Source organism: Rhinichthys klamathensis, unplaced genomic scaffold (genome assembly GCF_029890125.1).
Source record: "Rhinichthys klamathensis goyatoka isolate OS25496 unplaced genomic scaffold, OSU_Roscu_1.1 h1tg000085l_1, whole genome shotgun sequence".
NCBI classification, from domain to species: Eukaryota; Metazoa; Chordata; class Actinopteri; order Cypriniformes; family Leuciscidae; genus Rhinichthys; species Rhinichthys klamathensis.
Window position 1 is genome coordinate 1,467,501 of NW_026606626.1, and position 27,500 is coordinate 1,495,000.

The 27,500-nt window shown below is 38.8% G+C and overlaps 1 protein-coding gene across 2 annotated transcripts in view; it reads right to left on the bottom strand.

Annotated features, from left to right (window-relative positions):
* The window catches only part of plcb2 (phospholipase C, beta 2), a 59,996-nt gene that overhangs the window by 23,438 nt on the left and 9,058 nt on the right, over positions 1-27,500 (bottom strand). For both annotated transcript variants that reach the window (XM_056251617.1, XM_056251616.1), the window contains exons 10-24: positions 27,363-27,500; positions 19,119-19,276; positions 17,789-17,871; positions 17,619-17,703; positions 15,352-15,628; positions 12,272-12,333; positions 11,410-11,506; positions 8,509-8,593; positions 7,766-7,890; positions 7,518-7,669; positions 4,187-4,351; positions 4,003-4,102; positions 2,148-2,252; positions 2,007-2,062; positions 317-395 (exon numbers count right to left, since the gene is read on the bottom strand). The exon at positions 27,363-27,500 is cut by the window's right edge and continues 9 nt beyond it. In XM_056251617.1, the coding sequence (XP_056107592.1) occupies positions 317-395; positions 2,007-2,062; positions 2,148-2,252; positions 4,003-4,102; positions 4,187-4,351; positions 7,518-7,669; positions 7,766-7,890; positions 8,509-8,593; positions 11,410-11,506; positions 12,272-12,333; positions 15,352-15,628; positions 17,619-17,703; positions 17,789-17,871; positions 19,119-19,276; positions 27,363-27,500 (1,767 nt within the window). The remainder of the gene's footprint in view (positions 1-316; positions 396-2,006; positions 2,063-2,147; positions 2,253-4,002; positions 4,103-4,186; positions 4,352-7,517; positions 7,670-7,765; positions 7,891-8,508; positions 8,594-11,409; positions 11,507-12,271; positions 12,334-15,351; positions 15,629-17,618; positions 17,704-17,788; positions 17,872-19,118; positions 19,277-27,362) is intronic.

Below are 27,500 nucleotides of genomic sequence, written 5' to 3' on the forward strand. Positions count from 1 at the left end.
TAGGGTTAGTGATGTCACTAACCCGGGAGGAAGCTCGTGTAGTTCCTACCAGCCGTTTGTAGTAGTCCTTAAAAAACGATTTCTTTAAAAGCAAATCTCTCCCTGTGCTTTGAACTTTGAGCGTCATAACTTTGCAGATGTTGTTTATGCTCAAACAGCAACATTACACACTCACTAAAGTTAGAAAAGTGAAATCATAATCAACCACCCCTTTAAATGTTTATATTTATTAGAATTCAAATGGTGCAGTCCTAGAATACTGTGATACTTAGCTTGAGTGTGTTTGTAAGTGAAGTGTGTGTGTGTGTGTGTTCACCTGCGGCAGGTGCAGGAGTGACAGACTTCTGGACTCCGTCAGCAACAGGTAACTCATATTCACTCACGTATGTTAAACTCTGCGTAAAGTGAGAACTCTGTGAGACGTGCTTTCACATATTTCAACAATTATAAAAGCATTTAAATGACAGCTATACAGTCATTTATCCTAACAGAGTTATTATATTTAGCAGAGGAGGTTTTTATTGTTTAATTTGCAATAATAACCAGCTTACTGTAGATGATCAGATTTATCACATGCCTACTTATCAAATATGCACATAAATGTTTCTTAAAATATTAGATTTGTGAAAACACAGATCCACATAAAACATTTAGAAATTGTCTTGCGTTCGAAGTTTAGAGCACATTTTCTTGTCTTAACAAGATCAAATATTATGCACATAATTTTTTCAAAGATCAAAGCATTTTTTAAATCGAAATATATATTATGCTTAAAGCAAGCAAAACGATGTTTGACACTAAGGTGAGAAAAATAGTAGGTAACACTTTACTTGAAGGGGTGTGCATAAGACTGACATGACACCTTCATAATCATGACATGACACATTTTATGCTTTATGCATGTTTATGACAACTGTCATTAAGTGTCATTCGCTCAATTATGACATTTTTAATGCAAATATGACATTGTTTAAGATGTCTTGGTAATGACAACTTGACATAAACCAATACATCATAACCTGTCAGTGTCTTTGTCATGACAACTTGACATTACTAAGACAACACAACCTGTCATAAATATGTCATAAACATGACATAGCAGATTAATTATCAAACTTAAGAAAGCACTTAGCTTTATGGGTTAACATTACATTAAACTGTCAGGCGGCTGGTGTTGACATTGGCCGTCATGAGGCATTATAACTGTGTCATGAATATTGTTCTTGACCTCAACTACAGTGGTACACATTGAATTTGTCATTAACATGTTATAATGGCCTTATGACAGCCAATGTCAAAACCAACCTCATGACAGTTTAATGTAATGTTAACCCATAAAGCTAAGTGCTTTCTTAAGTTTGATAATTAATCTGCTATGTCATGTTTATGACATATTTATGACAGGTTGTGTTGTCTTAGTAATGTCAAGTTGTCATGACAAAGACACTGACAGGTTATGATGTATTGGTTTATGTCAAGTTGTCATTACCAAGACATCTCAAACAATGTCATATTTGCATTAAAAATGTCATAATTGAGCGAATGACACTTAATGACAGTTGTCATAAACATGCATAAAGCATAAAATGTGTCATGTCATGATTATGAAGGTGTCATGTCAGTCTTATGCACACCCCTTCAAGTAAAGTGTTACCAAATAATCTTGTTTTTCAAGATTTTTGTACTCGTGGCAAACAGCATTTTCTTGCTTTAAGCAAAAACATCAACAAATGTTGTTCGACTTCTCTGAAAGCAAGACATAAAATCTTGTATCCTTTTGCTTCTCAAGTACATATAAATATATATTGTTTTAATGATGCTTCCATTGTTGTATTGGAAAACGACAAAAACCAAAGTGAATTCAAATGATAATTTCCCTTGTGTTTTTATTCAGGAGAACCTCCATGTTTGCAGGAGAAACCACATGCACTTAATAGTGCACTACTGTCTTTCAAGGGCCCTTGAACATTGATGGTAGCTGTTATTATCTGTTCATTTAACTCTACCTCTGTCTTCGGTGGCTTTGTAGTCTTCACTGGATTGAAAAGTGCATCTGAGAAATCTACAAGTAAACAATAATTGACACACTTATTTGATGTGGCATGTTAATGTACACTGTAAAATATGATTTTTCTCCAGTGGCGTACCAGCGAACGCAGCAGGGATGTAGTCCTTCACCTCGATGTGCACAAACACAGACGGCAGTGTGAGAGGCATGTTGCTCTCACTGCGCAGACAGATGTGCTGGAAACCTGCAACACATCACAGGGTCAATGTTCCTCTCAAAATGAGCCGGGGATAATAATTCTGACAATAAACAACAAACAAATCTGGAGGACAAGAATCACACAAGGATTAAACAATCTACAAATTGACAAAAAAGTGCAATGTCATCCTCATTTTTGAGCATACACTGTGCATATTAAATGATAAACCTCACATTTCAGCCTTTAAACCATTTAAGAAAACGAATGAGTCAATATGATTGATTATAGTTATTTTATCTGCTCAGTTAATAACTAGATACCTTATTTTCCGAATTTGTTGAATTTTTTAGAACGCACATTAGCTTGTTTTGCATCAACCTGTAACAATTTTCAACAGTGCATACAAATTCGCTCTGATTTTCACATGAATAAAGATGTAAATCCACTCTCTGACATCAGAGAATTATGCTTTGATAAATCACAATTATAATATTAATAGTCAAAATTATGAAACATAAAGTCCTATTTATAAGATAAAAAGTCAAAATTATAACTTTAAATCATAACTTTAAATAATTGTGACGTACTGTGTCATTATTTTAAGATTAAAGTCAAAATTATGATATTAAAAAAGTCAAAATTATGACATACTAATTCATAATTATAAGATAAAGGTTGTATTATGACATACTAAATCATAATTCCGACATTAAAGTCAAAATTACGAGATTAGTCAAAATTATAACTTTAAATAATAGTCATAACTTTGAGATAAAAAGTCATAATTATGACATAAAAATCAATTGTGACATACTAAGTACATTTTTAAATTAAAAATACATAATTATGACATAGATAGAACTTTTAAATTATTACATACCAAGTCATAATTATGGGATAAAAGGTCGTAATTATGGCATACTAAATCATAATTCCGAGATAATGTCAAAATTATGACTTTAAATCATAACTATGACATACTAAGTCAATTTTGAGACAAAAAGGCAAAATTATGAAATACTAAGTCATAATCATGAGATTAAAAAGTCAATATTTTGACTCTTTTAAGCCATAAATATTACTTAGTATGTCAGAATTTTGACTTGTTTTCTTTTGTGGCAGAAATGGGTTGTTTCATTCTAGGGCTGTCACTTTACGTTCGAAAATCGATTGCACAATCGATCGGACCAGCCAACACAAGTATCGGCGCTTTCCGGCGCTTGCCGGAAAAGACCGAAGCGCCGGCGCCCTCAGATCACTTGGACGTGGCTGTGGTTACAAGAGGTAAAAACGATATAAATACTGTTTGTTTTCTCACACAAACCGCTCGTTTCGTGTCTTAGGCCATCAATGTGTACTTACATTTACGAGTCATTAAATCATGTGTAATTTGGACTTCTCTGTGCATGCTCTTTGAGGTGGTGACCATAGACCTGCATTATATGACTGACAGACAAGAACGGTTTGACCTAAAAATATCAAAATTGAAACTCCTGCGGAAACAAAGACACCTACATCTTGGATGCCCTTGAGGTAAGCTAAAACATACCAAAAATGAATTCAAAGTGAACTATCCCTTTAAGATAAAATCGGATTTTCTCCAGTCATTGTAAAAAAACAAGCTAACAAAACTTGCAAACTAACGTTAGGGAAGCGGCCAGAGGGCTCGTTCTGCCTCCACCTAAGCTCCGCCCACAGAAAAAACGTCACCATGTTTACCAACTGAAAATTGCTCTATTTCATTCCTAATTACAAGCTTGTTATGTTTGACCAAACCCCCTGAAGATCTCCTGACCTGTCTGAAGAGCGTCCAGAGGGATGATCCGGTGGCCTAAGAACTTCCCGCCCTCCTCCTGAACCACGAGCCGGAGGTAGGCCATCTCCGGCAGCAAGATCTGCTCAACACCACAGAGACCCTCAACCTTATGAAGCCATCATAATATTCATGATCTCATGAGCGGTATATTACAGCGGCTGACCTTCTCGAAGACGAACGGCTCCTCGTTCCACTCCGGGTTGATGGCGTTGGGTGTGGGACTCCATTTGGTGCGAAATTTGCGTTTGGGATCTTTGGGCAAACCGATGAGCTCGACCTCCACTCCGGTTTTCACATTCTTATCCGACAGGAACTGACCGGAGTAAATCTGAACTCACAGTAACGTTTACCATTCAAGAAAGAATAGTTTAATTACATTACATATATATTACAACAGTAACATTTCCTATTATGTTATCATTTCGGTTTTTTTAGTTAGTAATTTTATATTTTTATTTAGTAGTAGTAATAATAATAACAATTATTATTATTATTAATGAACTAAACTAATAAATAGATATATAATCTCAAACATAAAAACAAAAATGTAAATATTAACAATATACAGGTGAAACTTGAAAAATTAGAATATCGTGCAAAAGTTCAGTAATTCAACTTAAAAGGTAAAACTGATATATTATATAGACTCAATGGGTCTCATTCATGAAACATGCGTAAATATACGAGTAAATATGAGAGTGATTTGCGCGTAAAGAGACCTTCCCGAAAACTCATCTCCTGATTCACAAATACTTCGTAAACGTCAGATGTGAGAGTGAAATGTGTGTGTGTGTGTGTGTGTGTGTGTGTTAATGAATTCCAATCAGTCGTAAATGGGATGCGCGTGCACGCTCATTCTCAATTACCATAAATCCCGCCCATTAAATCCGACTGACAACTATATATGGGCATCATATTATGACACCAAACGAAGGATTTCAACATGTCTTCTCAAAAGCGAATGAAAAAGAAAATTTTCTCAGATGCAGAAATCGAAGTTTTATTATCAGAAGTTCATTCAAAACACCACATTTTATTTTCAAGCGTAGGCTACACAGTGGCGTATCAGGTCCCAGGGGCGTAGCAGCCATTATAAAAGTGGGGGGGACAAAAGCTGTATGGTGATGTGACCCAAAGGTCAGTCCTTCCAGAAAAATGCAGAGGTTTTTGTGATTGTTGCGGGCAAAAACCCTTGATTATGCGGCCCGTTTTCTTAAAAAATACGATGGAATATGCGGGATATTTGTGCAATTTTATGCGATGAAATTGCGGGAACTTGCAAAAACTGCGGTTTGATGAAAAAGAGAGAAAAAGTGATTCCCCAACACCCTGTTCTCACTAGGCTCCTAGCTTACTGTAAAGAGTCATTTCTTATTACTTCCTATGATAAGCAAGCGTATACATCATAGAAAGTGCTGGAATATTTAATCTTGTTTTATTTCAGACCTTAATAAACACATGGCTCAAACTTACAAAACATTGAGTCAAACAAGTTCTGTAGCTTTACAAAAGGAATATGCTACAACTTCTGTAAAAATTAATAAATAAAATATATATAAATTTTTTTTTCCCTGTTTTACAGCTTTTCGATGATGTTCACGTCGCGTAATTACGTCAATTCATAACGTTCCCAAGGCAACAGGGGGAAACGGCTGCTCTTGTGTGAAGCAACCGCAACATTTTCCAACTTTCTGCTAAGATATATGTGACTTTTTTGCAACTAAATTCGGGGATTATGAAATCATACAAGCCCCGCATATTTTGCGCGGAAATCGGCAATTTATACGGCAAAAGTGCGGAGTATTTGAAAAAATGCCCCGGCATAAATATGCAGACTTCGGCTGATTATGCATTGAATCATGAGATCGCATAATCCCGTTTTTCTGGAGGGACTGAAAGGTGATGTTCATAATAATAAATTCTAGATGGAATAGCAATTGGCATTTTACAGCACCCTAGTGCCAATTTTGGGAACATGCCGTGATAGCTTACAGCAACCTACTTTTGTGAAATCATACTCGAAATAAAAAAAATATTGCAGGACTTGGGACTTTCAGACCACTGTGGACATCTATACTTTTTTTATGAAATAAAGATATTTTATGATATTTACAATATTTCAGTTAAACTACACTTGAACAATAACTTTTATCTTAACGTTACTTCTTAACAGTTGGACCAAAAAAAAAAGTGTTCAATGAGTATACAGATTACATCTAGCGTACAGTAATTTTATACAACAGACATTTTATAAAAATATATCAATAAAACCTAAATCAATGTATTCGGTATTGGACATCAATTTAACATTGACATTAGATGTTGAATTTACATTGAATTTTGGTCACCCGACGTCGCAACCAAAATTTAACCAAATATCAACGTCTTGACGTTGTGTGCCTGCTGGGAATAATCTGTTATGTCTCATTTAACAGACGCTTTTATCCAAAGCAACAAGTAGGAGAGCATTTAACACACACTCGACACAATCCTGCGCGACGAGGTCCATACGGGTTCTGTTGTCTTACACGTCTTACAGCGTTACAGTAGGTTAAATCATAACAAGGAAACTTAACGTGTGATTCATGTCATCGCGACATACTGTAACACATTATACTTACAGTGTGTGTTTGAAAAAAATTATGTAATCGTCCTCTGCTTTTTTCTGGGGTGCATTAGACGGCCAAACAGCAAAGAGACTAAACGAACACGAAAATTCGCAAGAGCACAAAACATTTGAAGCTCATGGCAGACGAAGTTAGGAAGTTCCCCCCCGGTTGCTACGCCCCTGTCAGGTCCTAAAGAAAGATTACAGATGCAATTACTGGAGTTTCAGCTGTTAATCAAACAGTCCCAGAAGTAAAAAGAAAAACCGTATGTAATTACTATATATAATATTTTTTCAAAATGCTGTGTAAATATGTACCCGATTAAGGTGAATTCAAATGCAGCCTTAGTTATTAATGAGCAAAACGTTCGGATGTTAAACTCACTGTTTACGCGTGGCTGGGAGCAGGTGTAGATTTCTTTCGTACCAACTAACATTTGGAAAATACGAACATTTTAATGAATCCGAAAATTTACGCCAGGACCACTTTACACACGATTCACCCAAAAATTCGTTTTGCTCGTTTTCATGAATGAGACCCATTACATGCAAAGTGAGATATTTCAAGCCTTTATTTGTTATAATTTTGATGATTATGGCTTACAGCTTATGAAAACCTTTCCACAATATTAATTTTGAATTTGGGTTTTCATAAGCTGTAATAATAATGTCTAGTGCGGTGGCTCTGACGTCCATTGCCTTGATTTTTGGAATGACTTATGGCGAGAGGAAAAAATTACGTTTTAATAACATCGGTTAATGGAAACGCCGTCATTTCGCAATAGTTTTTTATCGATATTTAGAAAAAAATCGTAATTTTTTTTGCGCAAATCTGTAATGGAAACGCGCTTAGTTTCATATAAGCACCGATGCATTTCTGAGTTACCTTAATGGTGAGAGTGCTGGCGATGATGGTGTCGATCCTGTCAGTGAAGGGATCGAACTTCTTGTCGTTCCGACGGAGCACGTCGTGTTTGAGCATGTAACCCGTCCTGCCGTTAAACTCGAACAGAGCCATGTTCAGCTGCATGGGGAAATCTACAGCATGATATGATTAAGACTCAAACATTGACATAAAGAGCTGCTCTGGACAGCTTTTAAACGCACAGAAAGCGTGATCTGTGAGGGACTCACCCATAGTCTGGTAGTTGAGCGCCACGAACTGACAGCCGGCGCTCCAGAAGGGCTGAGGACTGTAGTTTGAAGAGTCCACACGGGTTCCTTTAGGGTAAATACGGCTCATCTGCCTCTTATTATATCTACAGTCATCAGTATAGGAAAGCACTGACACCCGTACACGAGAAAACACCTTTACATTTACATTTATGCATTTATCCGAAGCGACTTACATTGCATTTCAAGGTACACATTTTACATTCTTATCAGTTCACCTGTGAGTCATTTGCTGTGTAGGAAACGTTACTTTAAAAAAGTAGTTAGTTTTAGTTACTCACTACTTGTTCCAAAAAGTAACTGAGTTAGTAACTAAATAACTCTATAATAAAAGTAACTCGTTACCAGGGAAAGTAACTATTAGCATTACTGTTAAAAAAAAGTTGCTATATTTCGATCGAATCTCTGTTTAGCTGTTGTGTGTGTGTGTGGGGCGCCTGTGGTGGCATGTGTGTGTAAAAACACTGGCTCTGATTGGCTACCATGAAACATGACTCTGCCTTAGCCAATCACAATCGCGTACCTCGTTATTAACCCACCTCCTCACTTGCTGTGTGTGAGCCAGGGGTGCGTAAAAGTAAATAGTTAGATTACCCCGTTACGGAAAAAAAAAAATAACGTTGTTACCTAATGCCGTTCTTTTAAAAGGCGTTATTCCAAACACTGGTCATTTGAATCTAATTCAGAGGAAATGTAAAGGATACTCCACCCAGTCCACAGCGTTCTTCGCGATCAAACTCTCTCCTTTGGTTTCCACGAAGGACGAGATGACATAACTCCTGTTTTTCTCTGTATTTGGACAGAATCAGATGGTAAAAACACAGATCAAACCGTTTAGAAAGTAGACAGAGACATCATTAGTCAGCATTATGGGACAGAAAACAACAGGGTCGGTCCTGTTACGCAGCATATTTCAAATATTAGATTTACAACACTTTACAATAAGGTCTCATTTGTTAGAGGGATTGTTCACCCTAAAATGAAAATTAGCCCATGATTTACTCACCCTAAGCCATCCTAGTCTAGGTGTGTATGACTTTCTTCTTTCAGCCAAACACAATCAGACTTATATTATAAAATGTCTTTATAATGGGAGTGAATGTTACCTGAGATTTTGACGCCCAAAAAAGTGCATCCGTCCATCATAAAAGTAATTCATACGACTCCAGTGGGTTAATAAAGGCCTTCTGAAGTGAAGCCATGCATTTTTGTTAGAAAAATATATATAAACTAAAATAACTAGCTTCTGACAGACGGATGTACGCATCAAATAACAGTGAGTGATTTAGAGTGACCTCTGACCCGACGCATGGTGTATTGACGGATGCGGAAGCGAATCAAAACACCGGTCACGAAGTCTAAAGTGAAAAGTTTTAAAGAAAAATGTCGGAGGCTTTCGAGATAAGAGAAGAGGAGCTCCAGTTTGAAAAGTAAATAAATAAAAAAATATGGATATTTTTCTTACAAAAACGCATGGCTTTGCTTCAGAAAGCCTTTATCCAATCCAGTCCAACTTTATTTGTTAAGCACTTTTAACCCTCTGGGCTTCTTCGTTTAGGGGTTACACTTAAAACACTTGTTACACAGCCTTAAAATGTAACTTTTTTTTCAATAAATGCAACATTTCACATCAAAATAGAGTGCAGGCTGCAGGCACAAAAAAATTCAAGTGAGAAAACCGCCATCCAGTGGCTTTAAAAATATATAAATGTGTGTAATGTCCTTAACATTAGGCTGTGTAGGCTGCCTATAGCTTCCTATATAAATACATAGAAAGGCTTTTTGATTCCTATTGTTGTTTTAGACATGATTTCTCTATCTTATTTTTATTTATATATATTAGATATTCTAAAAGACTACTTTTTTTATTTTATTTTTAGATAAGTATCTTTATTTAGATATAGGTTTTGCATTATGATTACAATCAAACAATAACATTTGGTTAGAAAGGGAACACAATGCAAACAGTTTCTCTCTCTCTCTGTGAGTGTGTGTGTGTGCATTTGAGCAAGTTTTTTATTTTTATTTATTGATTTTATTTTGCATATTCTAAAAATTTGCTGTTGCAGTCTTGCCAGTTTATCTGTGTGTGTGTGTGTGTGTGTGTGTGTGTGTATTTGTGCGTGTGGGTGTGTGTGTGAGGGGGGTGAGGTGTCTTATTTGCACTCTTGATGTTTTAGAGTGTCACCCCTTCATTGCTGTACACTTTTTTTCTGCACAGTGGCTGATCTGTAGCTTGTACCACCAAAGTTTTCCTATTGTATTTCCCATTCATTTCCTATGGTCGGTCATTTTTGACCGGGAGGAAGCTAAGTGTGACTATTTTTTTTACGACCCTTTAACATATCCGAATCATCTCCTTGATTTTTGTGTGTGTTCACATAGGTAATACAACAAAAGTTACCAAGTTTCATCCCCCTCCGATGAAGCAAAAAAATGAAACATTTCAAAACGTTAACGGTTTCGGTCATTTTTTAAACAACCAAAGTTGACCAAAGTGCTGTAGAGAAAAAGGCGCAAAATTACATATAAAATACAACAATAAAATAAAATGAAATGACAATAAACATACACATAAACATGAGTACAAATAATAGCCACGCAATAAAGGCAATCGAAATAAGTAATAAAAGCAAGTAAATAAAATCGACATCTTTCTTTATTAACCACTGGAGTCGTATGGATTACTTTTATCATGGACGGATGCACGGATCCCCCCCCCCCCCCCCCCCCATTCTCTCCCATTATAAAGCTTGGAAGAGCCAGGATATTTTTTAATATAACTCTTATTGTGTTCGTCTGAAAGAAGAAAGTCATACACACTTAGGATGACTTCAGGGTGAGTAAACCATGGGCTAGTTTTCATTTTTGGGTGAACTATCCCTTTAACATTGGCAACATTGGCTTTATTTATATAGTCCACTGTAGACATTCTTCTAACTACCTTTGCAACTACATGTAAACTAACTCTCATTAGAGTATTAGTAGAGCTTCTGCTTAATATCTGCAAACACTTTATATTGATGCTCCTCAACAAAGATTTTATTGACTGTAAGTGACTTTGCAACTACATGTCAATTTATTCTACTAACCCGAACCGAACAGTTTACTAATACTCTAATGGGAGTTAACTGACATATACAGTAGTTGCTTATAGTTATAGTTATGGCTAAAGTGGACCATTAGCATGTTAACATAGTTATTAGCCTACATGAACTAACAAGGAGCAATATCATTTTGAGGCATTTATTAATTTGGTTAACGTAAGTTAGTAAATGTCTATTTGTTCATTGTTTGTTCATGTTAGTTGCATTAACTAATGTTAACAAATACAACTTTTGATTTTAATACTGTTTTAGTAAATGTTGAAAATTAACATTTAAATGTATTGAAAAAAATTATTAGTTAACTAATGGAGTTAACCAATGTTAACAAATTAAACCTTATTGTAAAGTGTCACAGATAAAATATTATTCATGTATTTTTTAAAAGATCGAAATCAGACGTATATTCATATTGAGTAATATTGCATCAGAGGAGGTTTTAGGTGCATTTATTATATTTATAAATATACACTTATAAAATAAAATCAGGTCTGAACTCACTAATTGCGTTCTCAAAAGAGATGAATTTGTTGGGCTGTACATAGTTGACCAGGGCGGACATCTCCTCGTATGCTGTCACTTCCTGTCCAGCGGTACCCTGAGAGGAAATGGAAAATATCAGATAAAAAATATTAGATTAAACTCTGCAGTCCAGAGAGAGAGAGAGAGAGAGAGAGAGAGAGAGAGAGAGAGAGAGAGAGAGAGAGAGAGAGAGAGAGAGAGAGAGAGAGAGAGAAAGAAAGAGAGAAATGTGTCTTTATGAGTCATTATTCTTCATTTAGCAAACAATTACTTATGAAAAGCAACAGTTTCACTGAAGCATACACTACCATTCAAAAGTCTGGGCTCTTTTTTCATAGAAATTAATAATTTTATTCAGCAGGGATGAATTAAATTGATTAAAAAAAATGACAGTAAAGACATTAATAATGTTACAAAAGATTCTATTTAAATAATTCCTGTTCTTTTGAACTTTTGATTCATCAAAGAATCCTGAAAAATAAATGTTTTCAACATTGATAATAATCAGAAAAGTTTCTTGAGCAGCAAATCATCATATTAGAGTGATTTTCTGAAGGGTCATGTGACACTGAAGACTGGAGTAATGATGCTGAACATTCAGCTTTGATCACAAGAATACATTTTAGTTTAACATATATTCACATTGAAAACAGTGATTTTAAATTATAATAATATTCCACTGGTTTAAATTTATTTTTGATCAAATAAAAAGCAGAAGAGACTTCTTTTAAAAACATTAAATATTCTTACAGACCCTAAACTTTTGAACGCTAGTGTGCTCGATTTGTATTAGGTTTTAAACCGTGCGGCAGAAGTGAGAAGTAAACACTAGATACTTCACCTCATCAGAGTTCTTCATCTTCTCTTCGTCATGTTCATCGTGGTCATCATGTTCTTCATGCTCTATCAGTTACACATAAAACACTGCTGTTATTGTCTGTCCAATCATCTCTACAAACACAGCAAAAAATCATTTAGACACTCATGTCACAGTTAGGGCCCTATTTTAAGGATCTAAGCTCGTGGTCTAAAGCTCACAGCGCAAGTGTGCACTTAGGTCGTGTCCGAATCCACTTTTGCTAGTTTAACGGCGGGAAAAATGGTCGGCGCTCCCGGCGCTGGTCTAAAAGGGTTGTTTCTATTCTCTTAATGAGTCATGGGTGTGTTTTGGGCGTAACGTGAAATAAACCAATCAGAGTCTCATCTCCCATTCCCTTTAAAAGCCAGTTGAGGTTAAACCTGTGTGTGTGTGTGAGGTTAAAGTACAAGCAGATCATCTACGGGACAAGCCGTATTCCACCATATCTTTATGTACACAATAATTATCTTTTACATTGTAATCCTTTTATTTTTAATATTTGGCATGTTTGTGTGCTGCTGCGCGTCCCTGTGTGTGAAATAAGCGAGTGTGTGTAATAAGCAGAGTGTGTGTAATAAGCAGAGTGTATGCGCGTTGTGGACCCGCCTATAGGCGCACATTACTAACGCGCTATTTAAATAACAAAAAAACACTGCACCATTGACTTTAGACCAGGTTTCAGTTGGTCAACGGCTCAGTCTATTTCAGTTCCTCAAAATATCAACGCACCAACAATGCTCCTGAACACACATTCGTTCTCAGACCAGCAGGCCATGGGCGCACAGATGGGCGCATATGTATTTGCTAATTAAACAACGTGGCGCATGACGTGAAAATGAAAACTGCGTCAAGCTGAAACTAGCCAAAACACTTGAGTCGCGCCTGTCGCTGCGTTGCGCCGGCTGTTTGATAGGGCCCTTAAAGTCAGCATGAAATCAAAATTGATCATTTTTGTTATAAAATATTGCAGTGTATACTATAAACGATTTATCGGTGCACATTAGGGATGTAAACAGTCAATCGATTATTGATTAATTGTCGACAGGAATTTACTCGATTAAATTAAATTAATTGTCGGCTAATTGAACATTGCAAACGTGACACGAGATTCTCACGCGAGAGACCCGACACAAACTTGAGGCGGCAAAAAAGAAACCAAACATGAGGTGGTCAAAACGGAGTGGACTACCAGCTATATACAGCGTGCTAACCTCGAAAATCCAGCTGTATTCTAACAATAACTTAGCTCTCCTTATTAGCTAGGCTCCTTGCATGCTGGCTAATAACTTTTCTTAAAGCTGGGTCTCAAACATTAACAGCGCTGTGTTGGACAGATTTGGAAAGGAATACCACCGAGTGGGATTTCTCGAGCTGGAGAGGCGGAGCCTTGTATGAACATTTTTCAATGCTTTGCGTTGTGGGCCCGTCTGACTGAGTAGACCGTGGCGGTAAATTCTCCCGAGCCCCCTTCCATTGGACACGGACCGTCTTTTGAGGGAACCCGTCTGGCCAGGTTTTCTGGGACCCGTGGAGGTCGCAGGAGAGGAGGTGCTAGAGCAGCCCGCTGTCTTCCCGGAGGCCTTGCCCGAGCAGCCCGCTGTCTTCCCAGAGGCCATGCCCGAGCAGCCCGCTGTCTTCCCGGAGGCCGTGCCCGAGCAGCCCGCTGTCTTCCCGGAGGCCTTGCCCGAGCAGCCCGCTGTCTTCCCGGAGGCCTTGCCCGAGCAGCCCGCTGTCTTCCCGGAGGCCTTGCCCGAGCAGCCCGCTGTCTTCCCGGAGGCCTTGCCCGAGCAGCCCATCATCAGTCCTGCCATGGCCAAGAGAGCGGTCTTCCTTTTTTATGTATTGGCGGTTCTGCATGCACGGAGGAAGCACACGCCTGCCGATCCAGAGACTGTTCACGTCACGTCTGCCGATCCAGAGACTGTTCATGTCACGTCTGCCGATCCAGAGACTGTTCATGTCACGTCTGCCGATCCAGAGACTGTTCACGTCACGTCTGCCGATCCAGAGACTGTTCACGTCACGTCTGCCGATCCAGAGACTGTTCATGTCACGTCTGCTTATCCAGAGACTGTTCATGTCACGTCTGCCGATCCAGAGACTGTTCACGTCACGTCTGCCGATCCAGAGACTGTTCACGTCACGTCTGCCGATCCAGAGACTGTTCATGTCACGTCTGCCGATCCAGAGACTGTTCACGTCACGTCTGCCGATCCAGAGACTGTTCATGACACGTCTGCCGATCCAGAGACTGTTCACGACACGTCTGCCGATCCAGAGACTGTTCACGTCCGCCTGCACGACCTGCTCCCCCCTGGCCGCCCGATGGACTGACGTTTCTGCCCTGGCCGTCTGCTCAGCCTGCTTCGCCCTGGCCGTCCGAGGATAAGTCTCCGCCCTGGCCGCCTGATGGGTCGTCTGCTTCGCCCTGGCCGCCCGTTGGGTCGTCTGCTTCGCCTTGGCCACTCCATGGACAGTCTGCTTCACCCTGGCCGCCGGCTAAGCCGTCACCCCCTGTTCCTGTTACCCTTCATGGACCTGGCCCCCCATCATCCCTCCCCCTGGTCCTCCACCGTTCCACCTCCCTCCTGGACTCTTGTTTTGTTTTGTAATTGTATCTTGGAGCGTCTGGTAGCCGCTCCGTAGAGGGGGCGTTATGTCACAGTGTCTGGTTTGTGTTCCCTGGGTAACCACTAGAGGTCCTCTTCCCCCACGGTGTCATTCACCCATAACTACATTTCCCATCATCCTGTTCTGTCACTCATTGAACATTGCACACAGCTGTTTCCCGTCACCTTGTTAGTATCTGTGTGTATACCCTGTCTGTTCAGTCATTGTCATGGAGTCCTTGTGTAATGTCATGTTGCACTTTGATGTTCTGTTCTTGTTTGTTTCTTGTTTTGACCTGTCGTTGTATGGATTTTGACCCTTTGCCTGACTGGATTACGATTACGGATTACCCTATTAAAGACTGCAATTGGATCTACCACTTTGTGTGCTTGTCGTAACAACTTCAACTTAAACAGTCCGCCGTTTCAGGACTGGTTTACAGATGAACTCACCGGTCGCGTGATGAGCGTCGGTGCCTTCTGGGTTGGCCGGAGCAGGTTGGTTTGGATCAGTGGGTTGGTTTGGATCAGCGGGATGGTTTGGATCAGCAGGATGGTTTGGATCAGTGGGTTGGTTGGACTCAGCATCTGCAGCGTCATTAGTTTGTTCTTGAGCAGGCGGTTTCTTTGCTTGATCTGGTTTGCTCGGAGGTGCGCTGCTTTTCTTATTCTTGATCAGTATTTTACCCATCAGCTCAGACGGACTCGGGATCGGCTGACCCGGCTTGAGCTGAAAAACAAAACCGCAGAATATTACATTACATGAGATATAGGGCCCTATTTTAACGATCTGAAACGCAAGTGTCAAAGCGCAAAGCGCAAGTAACTTTGTGGGCGGATCCCGGCGCTGTTGCTATTTTACCGGCGGGATAAATGCCTCTTGCGCCTGGCGCAAATCTAAAAGAGGTTGGTCTGAAGTAGCTTCATTATTCTTAGGTGTGGTTTGGGCGTAACGTGAAATAAACCAATCAGAGCGTCGTCCAACATACCCTTTAAGAGCAGGTGCGCATGTTGCATGGCGGATTGCTATTATAACGGCGGATTTACCAGGCGCGCGCCAGGAGCGGTTCACAGCCGAGGAGACCGACGTTCTTGTCAGGGCAGTGAAAGACAGAGAAGTGACGTTGTATGGGGATGGGAGAAACCCACCCAAATCAGCGTCGGTTAAACAGGAGTGGGAGGAAAAAAAATATAATTTTTTTACATCTTCATGGACACCACAATAAATTCCCTCTTGTGTTAATATTTTTCCTTGTTATAATGTATGATTTGCAAAAATAAAAACTCCTGCATCTGTGTTGTTGAGAGAATCAAAGTGTATGCGCGTTGTGCACCCGCTACATTATGGCCAAGCATGCGCGCTTAAAATAGCATTATGAACAACGCGCAACGCGCCACTGACTTTAGACTAGGTTTTTTCTGGTCAGTGGTGGAATTGTTTTCTGGAACTGCAAAATAGCACTAGGGGATGTTTGCGCCGAAACACGCCTCCTTTTTGCGCCGACCCGCCCAGGGAGCGCAAGTTCATTTCCTAGTTTACCGACGTGCGTCTGTGGAGGGAAAAGCCCGCTTTGCGCGGGTGCAAAATAGGAATGATACATGCGTCAGTGTACAAAGTCATTTGCGCCGAGTGCAAGATAGGGCCCATTTACTACAATTAGCTTGTAATATAGGTTTATTGGTAACATTTTACTGTAACACTTTATTTTATGTGTATTACACGTGACATGTAGTTACTATAGTAATCAAACTGGGCATAATTACATGCAACTAACTCTATAGTAAGTACAAAGTTAATTATTATTATTATTACTCAATTAAATGTATAATTACACTGTTACACTTTACTTACACTTTATTTTAAGGTGTCATTGTTACAGTGTATTTATATATTTAAGTACTGAGTAATATGAAGCAACTACATGTACTTACTATAGGGTTAGGGTTGGTTGAGGGTTAGTTGCATGTAATTATGCATAATTTACTGTTACTACTATGGTAAGTACATGTAACATGTGTAACAAGGACACTGTAAAATAAAGAGTTACCAAATTAAGTGAAACCCACTTTAAAACTTTGCATTTAAAACAATGCAATGCATTTACAACAATATTTATTCATCTTTGTTGTTAAAGTTAGTAAATCAAAATTAAAGCTGTTTATTGTTAGTTCACGTCAGCTCAGGTCCATTAAATATTAACAGATATAGAATTATATAGAAGTAAATTAACATTAACTAAAACTAATAAATGCTTTTAGAAGTATTTTTCATTGTTAATTCATGTTAACTAATGTAAATTACTAATGCTAGCAAATAAAATCTAAGTGTAAAGTCTTACTGGTTTATTTTAGGTCATCTAACTGGTCACTGTTTATTTCTATTTTATTTTACTTACTTTAATATATTTTTTATATCAGTTTTAATCAAAGTTTCTTCACTAACCACTAGTCCTGTGGTGTAACAAATGACATTTTTAAATATTTAATTATGTTTTTGCAAATATTCAATGTAGTCTAACGAAATATGCTAGAAACAGAAATGTGTTAAATCATGTTAGCGCAATTAAATTATGCTAGCAACATAACCCATGCAAGCAACATGCTAAATCATTTTAGCAATGTGTTAAATCATGCAAGAGACATGCTAGCAACGTGCTAAATATGTCAGAAGTGTTACTTTGAACCCAACAAAACCATTTCCACATTTGATTTGAACTCACAGGATATTTGTCCAGTAAATCGACGAGCAGAGCGTCTCCAAAGATAGTTCTGCAGTAGTTCGCCATCTTCTCCTGCTGCTTCACTCTGAAACAAACATATGAGCCAGTTTACAGCACATCTTCAAATTCACGGTACGAGATATGAATGAAATATCATGGACGTGTCTTACGAATCAACGTGGTTCTCAAAGGAAAGCACAATAGGATACTTGGATGTTTTGAAGGCACTCTCAGCGATCGCTTCAATCACGTCCTGGCATGAAGAAAAACATAATCGAGAAGTTTCTTTCTTTACCTTTGTGAAAAAGAAGTGTACTTAATCGTATTGAATGTGCACTTGTAGTGCACTTCACATCTTGAAAGTATATTTTTTTATAAAAACTGCACTGTAATATTTTGATGAAATAAAAGTGTAGCCTATAGGATATTTGACGTTCATGACTACACACTTAAGTACATTTTTCTGTTAAAGTACATTTTAATAATCTTTTGTCATGCTTTAAAGTACACTTTTTCTGATGTGTTGACAAACATGGTATAGTACTTGATTGTAATTTACTAGAGCTAATTCGATATTAATTTAATTTACAGTTAATATATTTGAAATGTAGGCCTACTAAATTGCAACTTCATCATTACAAATAAGTAATTAGGCTACTAATGTATGGCAAGCCGTTTTAGCTTAAATTGTACACAGCCTTACTCTTCGTAATTACGTTTTTACTAGTAAGAATTGAATTAGAGAGCTCTACAATTCAATTCTTACTAGTAAAAATACAATTGGAGAGCTTTACAAATTGATTTTTACTAGTCATATGTCTCCATTGACTTCCGTTCATTTTTAATTACAGAGCTCTCTAATTCAATTCTTACTAGTAAAAAAAACAAATTAAAGATATGTATAATTGCAGAGCTCTCTAATTGTAATTGTTACTAGTAAGAATTGAATTGTAGAGCTCTCTAATTCAATTCTTACTAGTAAAAACGTAATTACGACGAGTAAGGCTGGGTACAATTTAAGCTAAAACGGCTTGCCATACTAATGCATTTAAATACAATACATACATTGTAATTTAACTGACATTAAAGTATGATTTAGTTTACCATATTTCAAAGACAATAGAATTAATTATGAAATTACATAAAGATGTAATAAAGTCTAACGTAATAGGACTTAATTAAGCACTCATAAGTTTAAATAACTGCATTTAACATACATTTAAACTATAATACATTTGCATTTAGCTAATTAAAACTAACATGCAGTAAAGTGCCGGAACACATTACATTCAGTTCGCACTTAAGTATATTATTTTACATAATAATTATCTTTTTAAAATGATGCTAAAGTGTACTTCTTTTTCATAAGAGGTTTTGATTCAGTAAGTCGAAGTGATTAATAATCTGGTGTAAAGTTATCGAAAGACCTGCTCCTGATTTTCACACTCATCTCCACTGCATCCCATAATCACAGCGAGCGCTCTGATTGGAGGAACCGACCTTGAACAGGATCTCGGTTGTCATGGTGAAGCCGTGCGTGATGATTGGCTCTTCATCGGGTGGTTTGCCCTTCCAGCAGTCGAGCTCCAGACAGCGGCAGCCGGCGAGGAGACACTGGCGATACATCTCCGGGGACGAGACGCCCGTCAGCTGCCCGGCTGAGGGAACATCCGCATCAGGTTATCTCTTTTTATATCAAAAACTCTAGAAGTGTTTGAACACCCTAAACCTCTGGGGTCTGAGGTGTTTTCCTGGCACTGGAGGTGTGTTTTGATGTGCCCTGAGATTTGTGCTTATTTCTGTTGCTTATAACATTTCACGTCTGATTGCACTGTATTCTATGGAAGCTTGTTTCCGCCACAGAATAATAATAAAAAAAAAGTAAATGCGACTTTTTATCTTACAATTCTGACTTTTTTTTCTTACAATCGCGAGTTTACAGAATTGCATTTCTCAGAATTGCGTGATAAAAAGACACAATTGCGAGTTATAAAGTTAGAATTGCATGATATAAAAGGTGCAATTGCCAGAAAATGTAATTTTTTTCTCAGAATTGCATGTTTATATCTTGCAATTCTGACTTTTTTCCTCGCAATTGCGAGTTTATATCTCATAATTCTGACTTTATATCACACGATTGGGAGATATAAAGTCGGAATTGCATGGTATAAAGTCGCAATTACGTGTTATAAAGTCAGATTTGCGAGATACAGTATAAACTCGCAATTGCGAGAAAAAAGTCAGAATTGCGAGTTTATTTCTCGCAATTGTGAGTTTATAAGACGCAATTCCGATTTTATATCTCGCAATTCTGAGAAATAAATAATAACATCATCAGTTATCGTTTAAATCAATGATCGTTTTTTCTGTGGTGGATGTACAGCATGTAGGCCGATGTAAAAGTTTTTAGTTTTGAATGAGCTGAAAAATGACGTTTATGCGTTATTTAAATAAGGCCGATATGAAACATTATTGTTTAAACATCTACGTTTGAGCAGATATTCACGAACACGGTATTTCACGGTAAACACTGTTACAGTGTAAACGCTCATGTTACTTTTAAATTGTAGCCATACTGTGTTTTATATAAAACATCCTTGTGTCGTACAGCATTCTGATGTATTCCGGCAGTTAGTATTGAAAGGTTGCCGACCTGCCTATATTTCATATATATAAATAGTAATATTATATAAATATATAATATATAAATACTATAAATAGCCTGCGCTGCTTATGGACTCTGACAAAATCTTGGGTTATTTTTTCGGTAACGCTTCCTTTTACAGTCCTGTTACCCATGTACTTACTATGTACTTATTATAGTAATTATAATTACTGGGTAATAACTAGGTACTAACCCTGAACCTACCCCTAAACCTACCCCTAACCCATGTACTTATCTTATATTAGCCAGTAAGTACACTGTAAATACACGTAAGTACTGTACTGTAAAAGGAAGCGTTACTATTTTTTCAACCCAAATCTTGGGTTGAGCCTTTTGAGTCATTTTTTGGGTTGTTTTTTCAGTGTTTGGGTAGTTTTTGTGTTACCCAGCACCTGGGTCAGAAGTAACAACCCAGGGGTTGAGTTATTAACGCGACCTCTTCAGGAGAGAGAGAGAGAGAGCAGTGCAGCGCCGTAAAAAATGTGTTTGTCTTCGGTAAAATGCAGGTATGTGTACATTTTATTTCATCTATAAATTCGTTATTGTGCTGTACATCGTTTAATCTTATGCAAAGCAACATACAGGGGCCTGATGCGAGTCACCCACACGAGTGGCGCGTCGGTCTATTCGTGTGAAGGAAAAACAGGTCATTTGTTTCAAGCTTCCTAAAGACATATCGGTAACACTTTACAATAAGGTTCATTAGTTAACTACATTAGTTAACATTAACTAAGAATACTTCTTCAGCATTTGTTAATCTTTGTTAATGTTAATTTCAACATTTACTAATACTTTATTAAAATCTTGTTAACATTAGTTAATGCACTGTGAACTAACATGAACAAACAATGAACAGCTGGATTTGTTAACAGAAGATTAACAAAAACAGTAACAAATGTATTGCTCATGGTTAGTTCATGTTAGTTAACACATTAACTAATGTTTAATTAATGAACCTTATTGTAAAGTGTTACGGACATATCTCTATTTCTGTGTGGCAAGTAATCACTGAGTATCGGTTCATTTTTGTGACGCGTTTCAGAAAGAAGTTCTCAGAGACTCGGACGGCATAAAGCGCACCCTGTTTGTGTTCTTTATTTTACCGTTTTGTTTTTAATGTGAGTGTACACAAATAACAATAGACCCTTTACAGTTTCGAATGATGTATTACACTCGTTTTCCGAGTGACAGAGTATTTTAAGTTCTTTTCGCTGTTATCAGGAAATAATGCAAGTGTTCTCCTCTACCTCTACCGACCCCAGAGGGTTCGAGTTTCGGGTATAACTGGAAAACGGGTGCGTAAGGAAAGGAGAGCGGCGTTACCTGTGAGATAGGTGTTGTGTTAGCTGTGAGATAGGTGTTGTGTTGTGTTACCTGTGAGATAGGTGTTGTGTTGTGTTACCTGTGAGATAGGTGTTGTGTTACCTGTGAGATAGGTGTTGTGTTGTGTTACCTGTGAGATAGGTGTTGTGTTAGCTGTGAGATAGGTGTTGTGTTGTGTTACCTGTGAGATAGGTGTTGTGTTGTGTTACCTGTGAGATAGGTGTTGTGTTACCTGTGAGATAGGTGTTGTATTGTGTTAGCTGTGAAATAGTTGTTGTGTTGTGTTACCTGTGAGATAGGTGTTGTGTTGTGTTAGCTGTGAGATAGGTGTTGTATTGTGTTAGCTGTGAAATAGTTGTTGTGTTGTGTTACCTGTGAGATAGGTGTTGTGTTGTGTTACCTGTGAGATAGGTGTTGTGTTGTGTTACCTGTGAGATAGGTGTTGTGTTGTGTTACCTGTGAGATAGGTGTTGTGTTGTGTTACCTGTGAGATAGGTGTTGTGTTGTGTTACCTGTGAGATAGGTGTTGTGTTGTGTTACCTGTGAGATAGGTGTTGTGTTGTGTTACCTGTGAGATAGGTGTTGTGTTGTGTTACCTGTGAGATAGGTGTTGTGTTGTGTTACCTGTGAGATAGGTGTTGTGTTGTGTTACCTGTGAGATAGGTGTTGTGTTGTGTTACCTGTGAGATAGGTGTTGTGTTGTGTTACCTGTGAGATAGGTGTTGTGTTACCTGTGAGATAGGTGTTGTATTGTGTTAGCTGTGAAATAGTTGTTGTGTTGTGTTACCTGTGAGATAGGTGTTGTGTTGTGTTAGCTGTGAGATAGGTGTTGTATTGTGTTAGCTGTGAAATAGTTGTTGTGTTGTGTTACCTGTGAGATAGGTGTTGTGTTGTGTTACCTGTGAGATAGGTGTTGTGTTGTGTTACCTGTGAGATAGGTGTTGTGTTGTGTTACCTGTGAGATAGGTGTTGTGTTGTGTTACCTGTGAGATAGGTGTTGTGTTGTGTTACCTGTGAGATAGGTGTTGTGTTGTGTTACCTGTGAGATAGGTGTTGTGTTGTGTTACCTGTGAGATAGGTGTTGTGTTGTGTTACCTGTGAGATAGGTGTTGTGTTGTGTTACCTGTGAGATAGGTGTTGTGTTGTGTTACCTGTGAGATAGGTGTTGTGTTGTGTTACCTGTGAGATAGGTGTTGTGTTGTGTTACCTGTGAGATAGGTGTTGTGTTGTGTTACCTGTGAGATAGGTGTTGTGTTGTGTTACCTGTGAGATAGGTGTTGTGTTGTGTTACCTGTGAGATAGGTGTTGTGTTGTGTTACCTGTGAGATAGGTGTTGTGTTGTGTTAGCTGTGAGATAGGTGTTGTGTTGTGTTACCTGTGAGATAGGTGTTGTGTTGTGTTAGCTGTGAGATAGGTGTTGTGTTGTGTTACCTGTGAGATAGGTGTTGTGTTGTGTTAGCTGTGAGATAGGTGTTGTGTTGTGTTAGCTGTGAGATAGGTGTTGTGTTGTGTTACCTGTGAGATATGTGTTGTGTTGTGTTAGCTGTGAGATAGGTGTTGTGTTGTGTTACCTGTGAGATAGGTGTTGTGTTGTGTTACCTGTGAGATAGGTGTTGTGTTGTGTTAGCTGTGAGATAGGTGTTGTGTTGTGTTACCTGTGAGATAGGTGTTGTGTTGTGTTAGCTGTGAGATAGGTGTTGTGTTGTGTTACCTGTGAGATAGGTGTTGTGTTGTGTTAGCTGTGAGATAGGTGTTGTGTTGTGTTACCTGTGAGATAGGTGTTGTGTTGTGTTACCTGTGAGATAGGTGTTGTGTTGTGTTACCTGTGAGATAGGTGTTGTGTTGTGTTACCTGTGAGATAGGTGTTGTGTTGTGTTACCTGTGAGATAGGTGTTGTGTTGTGTTACCTGTGAGATAGGTGTTGTGTTGTGTTAGCTGTGAGATAGTTGTTGTGTTGTGTTACCTGTGAGATAGGTGTTGTGTTGTGTTACCTGTGAGATAGGTGTTGTGTTGTGTTACCTGTGAGATAGTTGTTGTGTTGTGTTACCTGTGAGATAGGTGTTGTGTTGTGTTACCTGTGAGATAGGTGTTGTGTTGTGTTACCTGTGAGATAGGTGTTGTGTTGTGTTGTGTTACCTGTGAGATAGGTGTTGTATTGTGTTAGCTGTGAAATAGTTGTTGTGTTGTGTTACCTGTGAGATAGGTGTTGTGTTGTGTTACCTGTGAGATAGGTGTTGTGTTGTGTTACCTGTGAGATAGGTGTTGTGTTGTGTTACCTGTGAGATAGGTGTTGTGTTGTGTTACCTGTGAGATAGGTGTTGTGTTGTGTTAGCTGTGAGATAGTTGTTGTGTTGTGTTACCTGTGAGATAGGTGTTGTGTTGTGTTACCTGTGAGATAGGTGTTGTGTTGTGTTAGCTGTGAGATAGGTGTTGTGTTGTGTTACCTGTGAGATAGGTGTTGTGTTGTGTTACCTGTGAGATAGGTGTTGTGTTGTGTTACCTGTGAGATAGGTGTTGTGTTGTGTTAGCTGTGAGATAGTTGTTGTGTTGTGTTACCTGTGAGATAGGTGTTGTGTTGTGTTACCTGTGAGATAGGTGTTGTGTTGTGTTACCTGTGAGATAGGTGTTGTGTTGTGTTACCTGTGAGATAGGTGTTGTGTTGTGTTACCTGTGAGATAGGTGTTGTGTTGTGTTACCTGTGAGATAGGTGTTGTGTTGTGTTACCTGTGAGATAGGTGTTGTGTTGTGTTACCTGTGAGATAAGTGTTGTGTTGTGTTAGCTGTGAGATAGGTGTTGTGTTGTGTTACCTGTGAGATAAGTGTTGTGTTGTGTTACCTGTGAGATAGGTGTTGTGTTACCTGTGAGATAGGTGTTGTGTTGTGTTACCTGTGAGATAGGTGTTGTGTTGTGTTACCTGTGAGATAAGTGTTGTGTTGTGTTACCTGTGAGATAGTTGTTGTGTTGTGTTAGCTGTGAGATAAGTGTTGTGTTGTGTTACCTGTGAGATAGGTGTTGTGTTGTGTTACCTGTGAGATAGGTGTTGTGTTGTGTTACCTGTGAGATAGGTGTTGTGTTGTGTTACCTGTGAGATAGGTGTTGTGTTGTGTTAGCTGTGAGATAGGTGTTGTGTTGTGTTACCTGTGAGATAAGTGTTGTGTTGTGTTAGCTGTGAGATAGGTGTTGTGTTGTGTTACCTGTGAGATAAGTGTTGTGTTGTGTTACCTGTGAGATAGGTGTTGTGTTGTGTTACCTGTGAGATAGGTGTTGTGTTGTGTTACCTGTGAGATAGGTGTTGTGTTGTGTTACCTGTGAGATAGGTGTTGTGTTGTGTTACCTGTGAGATAGGTGTTGTGTTGTGTTACCTGTGAGATAGGTGTTGTGTTGTGTTACCTGTGAGATAGGTGTGGTGTTGTGTTACCTGTGAGATAGGTGTTGTGTTGTGTTACCTGTGAGATAGGTGTGGTGTTGTGTTACCTGTGAGATAGGTGTGGTGTTACCTGTGAGATAGGTGTTGTGTTGTCTGTGAGATAGGTGTTGTGTTGTGTTACCTGTGAGATAGGTGTGGTGTTGTGTTACCTGTGAGATAGGTGTTGTGTTGTGTTACCTGTGAGATAGGTGTTGTGTTGTGTTACCTGTGAGATAGGTGTTGTGTTGTGTTAGCTGTGAGATAGGTGTTGTGTTGTGTTACCTGTGAGATAAGTGTTGTGTTGTGTTAGCTGTGAGATAGGTGTTGTGTTGTGTTAGCTGTGAGATAGGTGTTGTGTTGTGTTAGCTGTGAGATAGGTGTTGTGTTGTGTTACCTGTGAGATAGGTGTTGTGTTGTGTTACCTGTGAGATATGTGTTGTGTTGTGTTAGCTGTGAGATAGGTGTTGTGTTGTGTTACCTGTGAGATAGGTGTTGTGTTGTGTTACCTGTGAGATAGGTGTTGTGTTGTGTTAGCTGTGAGATAGGTGTTGTGTTGTGTTACCTGTGAGATAGGTGTTGTGTTGTGTTAGCTGTGAGATAGGTGTTGTGTTGTGTTACCTGTGAGATAAGTGTTGTGTTGTGTTAGCTGTGAGATAGGTGTTGTGTTGTGTTACCTGTGAGATAAGTGTTGTGTTGTGTTACCTGTGAGATAGGTGTGGTGTTGTGTTACCTGTGAGATAGGTGTTGTGTTGTGTTACCTGTGAGATAGGTGTTGTGTTGTGTTACCTGTGAGATAGGTGTTGTGTTGTGTTACCTGTGAGATAGGTGTTGTGTTACCTGTGAGATAGGTGTTGTGTTGTGTTAGCTGTGAGATAGGTGTTGTGTTACCTGTGAGATAGGTGTTGTGTTGTGTTACCTGTGAGATAGGTGTTGTGTTGTGTTACCTGTGAGATAGGTGTTGTGTTGTGTTACCTGTGAGATAGGTGTTGTGTTGTGTTACCTGTGAGATAGGTGTTGTGTTGTGTTACCTGTGAGATAAGTGTTGTGTTGTGTTACCTGTGAGATAAGTGTTGTGTTGTGTTACCTGTGAGATAGGTGTTGTGTTGTGTTACCTGTGAGATAGGTGTTGTGTTGTGTTACCTGTGAGATAGGTGTTGTGTTGTGTTACCTGTGAGATAGGTGTTGTGTTGTGTTGTGTTACCTGTGAGATAGGTGTTGTGTTGTGTTACCTGTGAGATAGGTGTTGTGTTGTGTTAGCTGTGAGATAGGTGTTGTGTTGTGTTACCTGTGTGATAGGTGTTGTGTTGTGTTAGCTGTGAGATAGGTGTTGTGTTGTGTTACCTGTGAGATAGGTGTTGTGTTCTGTTACCTGTGTGATAGGTGTTGTGTTGTGTTAGCTGTGAGATAGGTGTTGTGTTGTGTTACCTGTGAGATAGGTGTTGTGTTGTGTTACCTGTGAGATAGGTGTTGTGTTGTGTTACCTGTGAGATAGGTGTTGTGTTGTGTTACCTGTGAGATAGGTGTTGTGTTGTGTTAGCTGTGAGATAGGTGTTGTGTTGTGTTAGCTGTGAGATAGGTGTTGTGTTGTGTTACCTGTGAGATAGGTGTTGTGTTGTGTTACCTGTGAGATAGGTGTTGTGTTGTGTTACCTGTGAGATAGGTGTTGTGTTGTGTTACCTGTGAGATAGGTGTTGTGTTGTGTTAGCTGTGAGATAGGTGTTGTGTTGTGTTAGCTGTGAGATAGGTGTTGTGTTGTGTTACCTGTGAGATAGGTGTTGTGTTGTGTTACCTGTGAGATAGGTGTTGTGTTGTGTTACCTGTGAGATAGGTGTTGTGTTGTGTTACCTGTGAGATAGGTGTTGTGTTGTGTTACCTGTGAGATAGGTGTTGTGTTGTGTTAGCTGTGAGATAGGTGTTGTGTTGTGTTAGCTGTGAGATAGGTGTTGTGTTGTGTTAGCTGTGAGATAGGTGTTGTGTTGTGTTAGCTGTGAGATAGTTGTTGTGTTGTGTTAGCTGTGAGATAGGTGTTGTGTTGTGTTACCTGTGAGATAGGTGTTGTGTTGTGTTACCTGTGAGATAGTTGTTGTGTTGTGTTACCTGTGAGATAGGTGTTGTGTTGTGTTACCTGTGAGATAGGTGTTGTGTTGTGTTACCTGTGAGATAGGTGTTGTGTTGTGTTAGCTGTGAGATAGGTGTTGTGTTGTGTTACCTGTGAGATAGGTGTTGTGTTGTGTTACCTGTGAGATAGGTGTTGTGTTGTGTTACCTGTGAGATAGGTGTGGTGTTGTGTTACCTGTGAGATAGGTGTTGTGTTGTGTTACCTGTGAGATAGGTGTTGTGTTGTGTTACCTGTGAGATAGGTGTTGTGGGAGGATTTGACGAAGTAATGTGGCAGAGGTTGAGTCATGTCGTGACTCTGGGCCAGTTTGTCCTGCTTCACCACGGATGTTTCAGATCCCATCAGATAAAACATCAAACCTTCGGGAG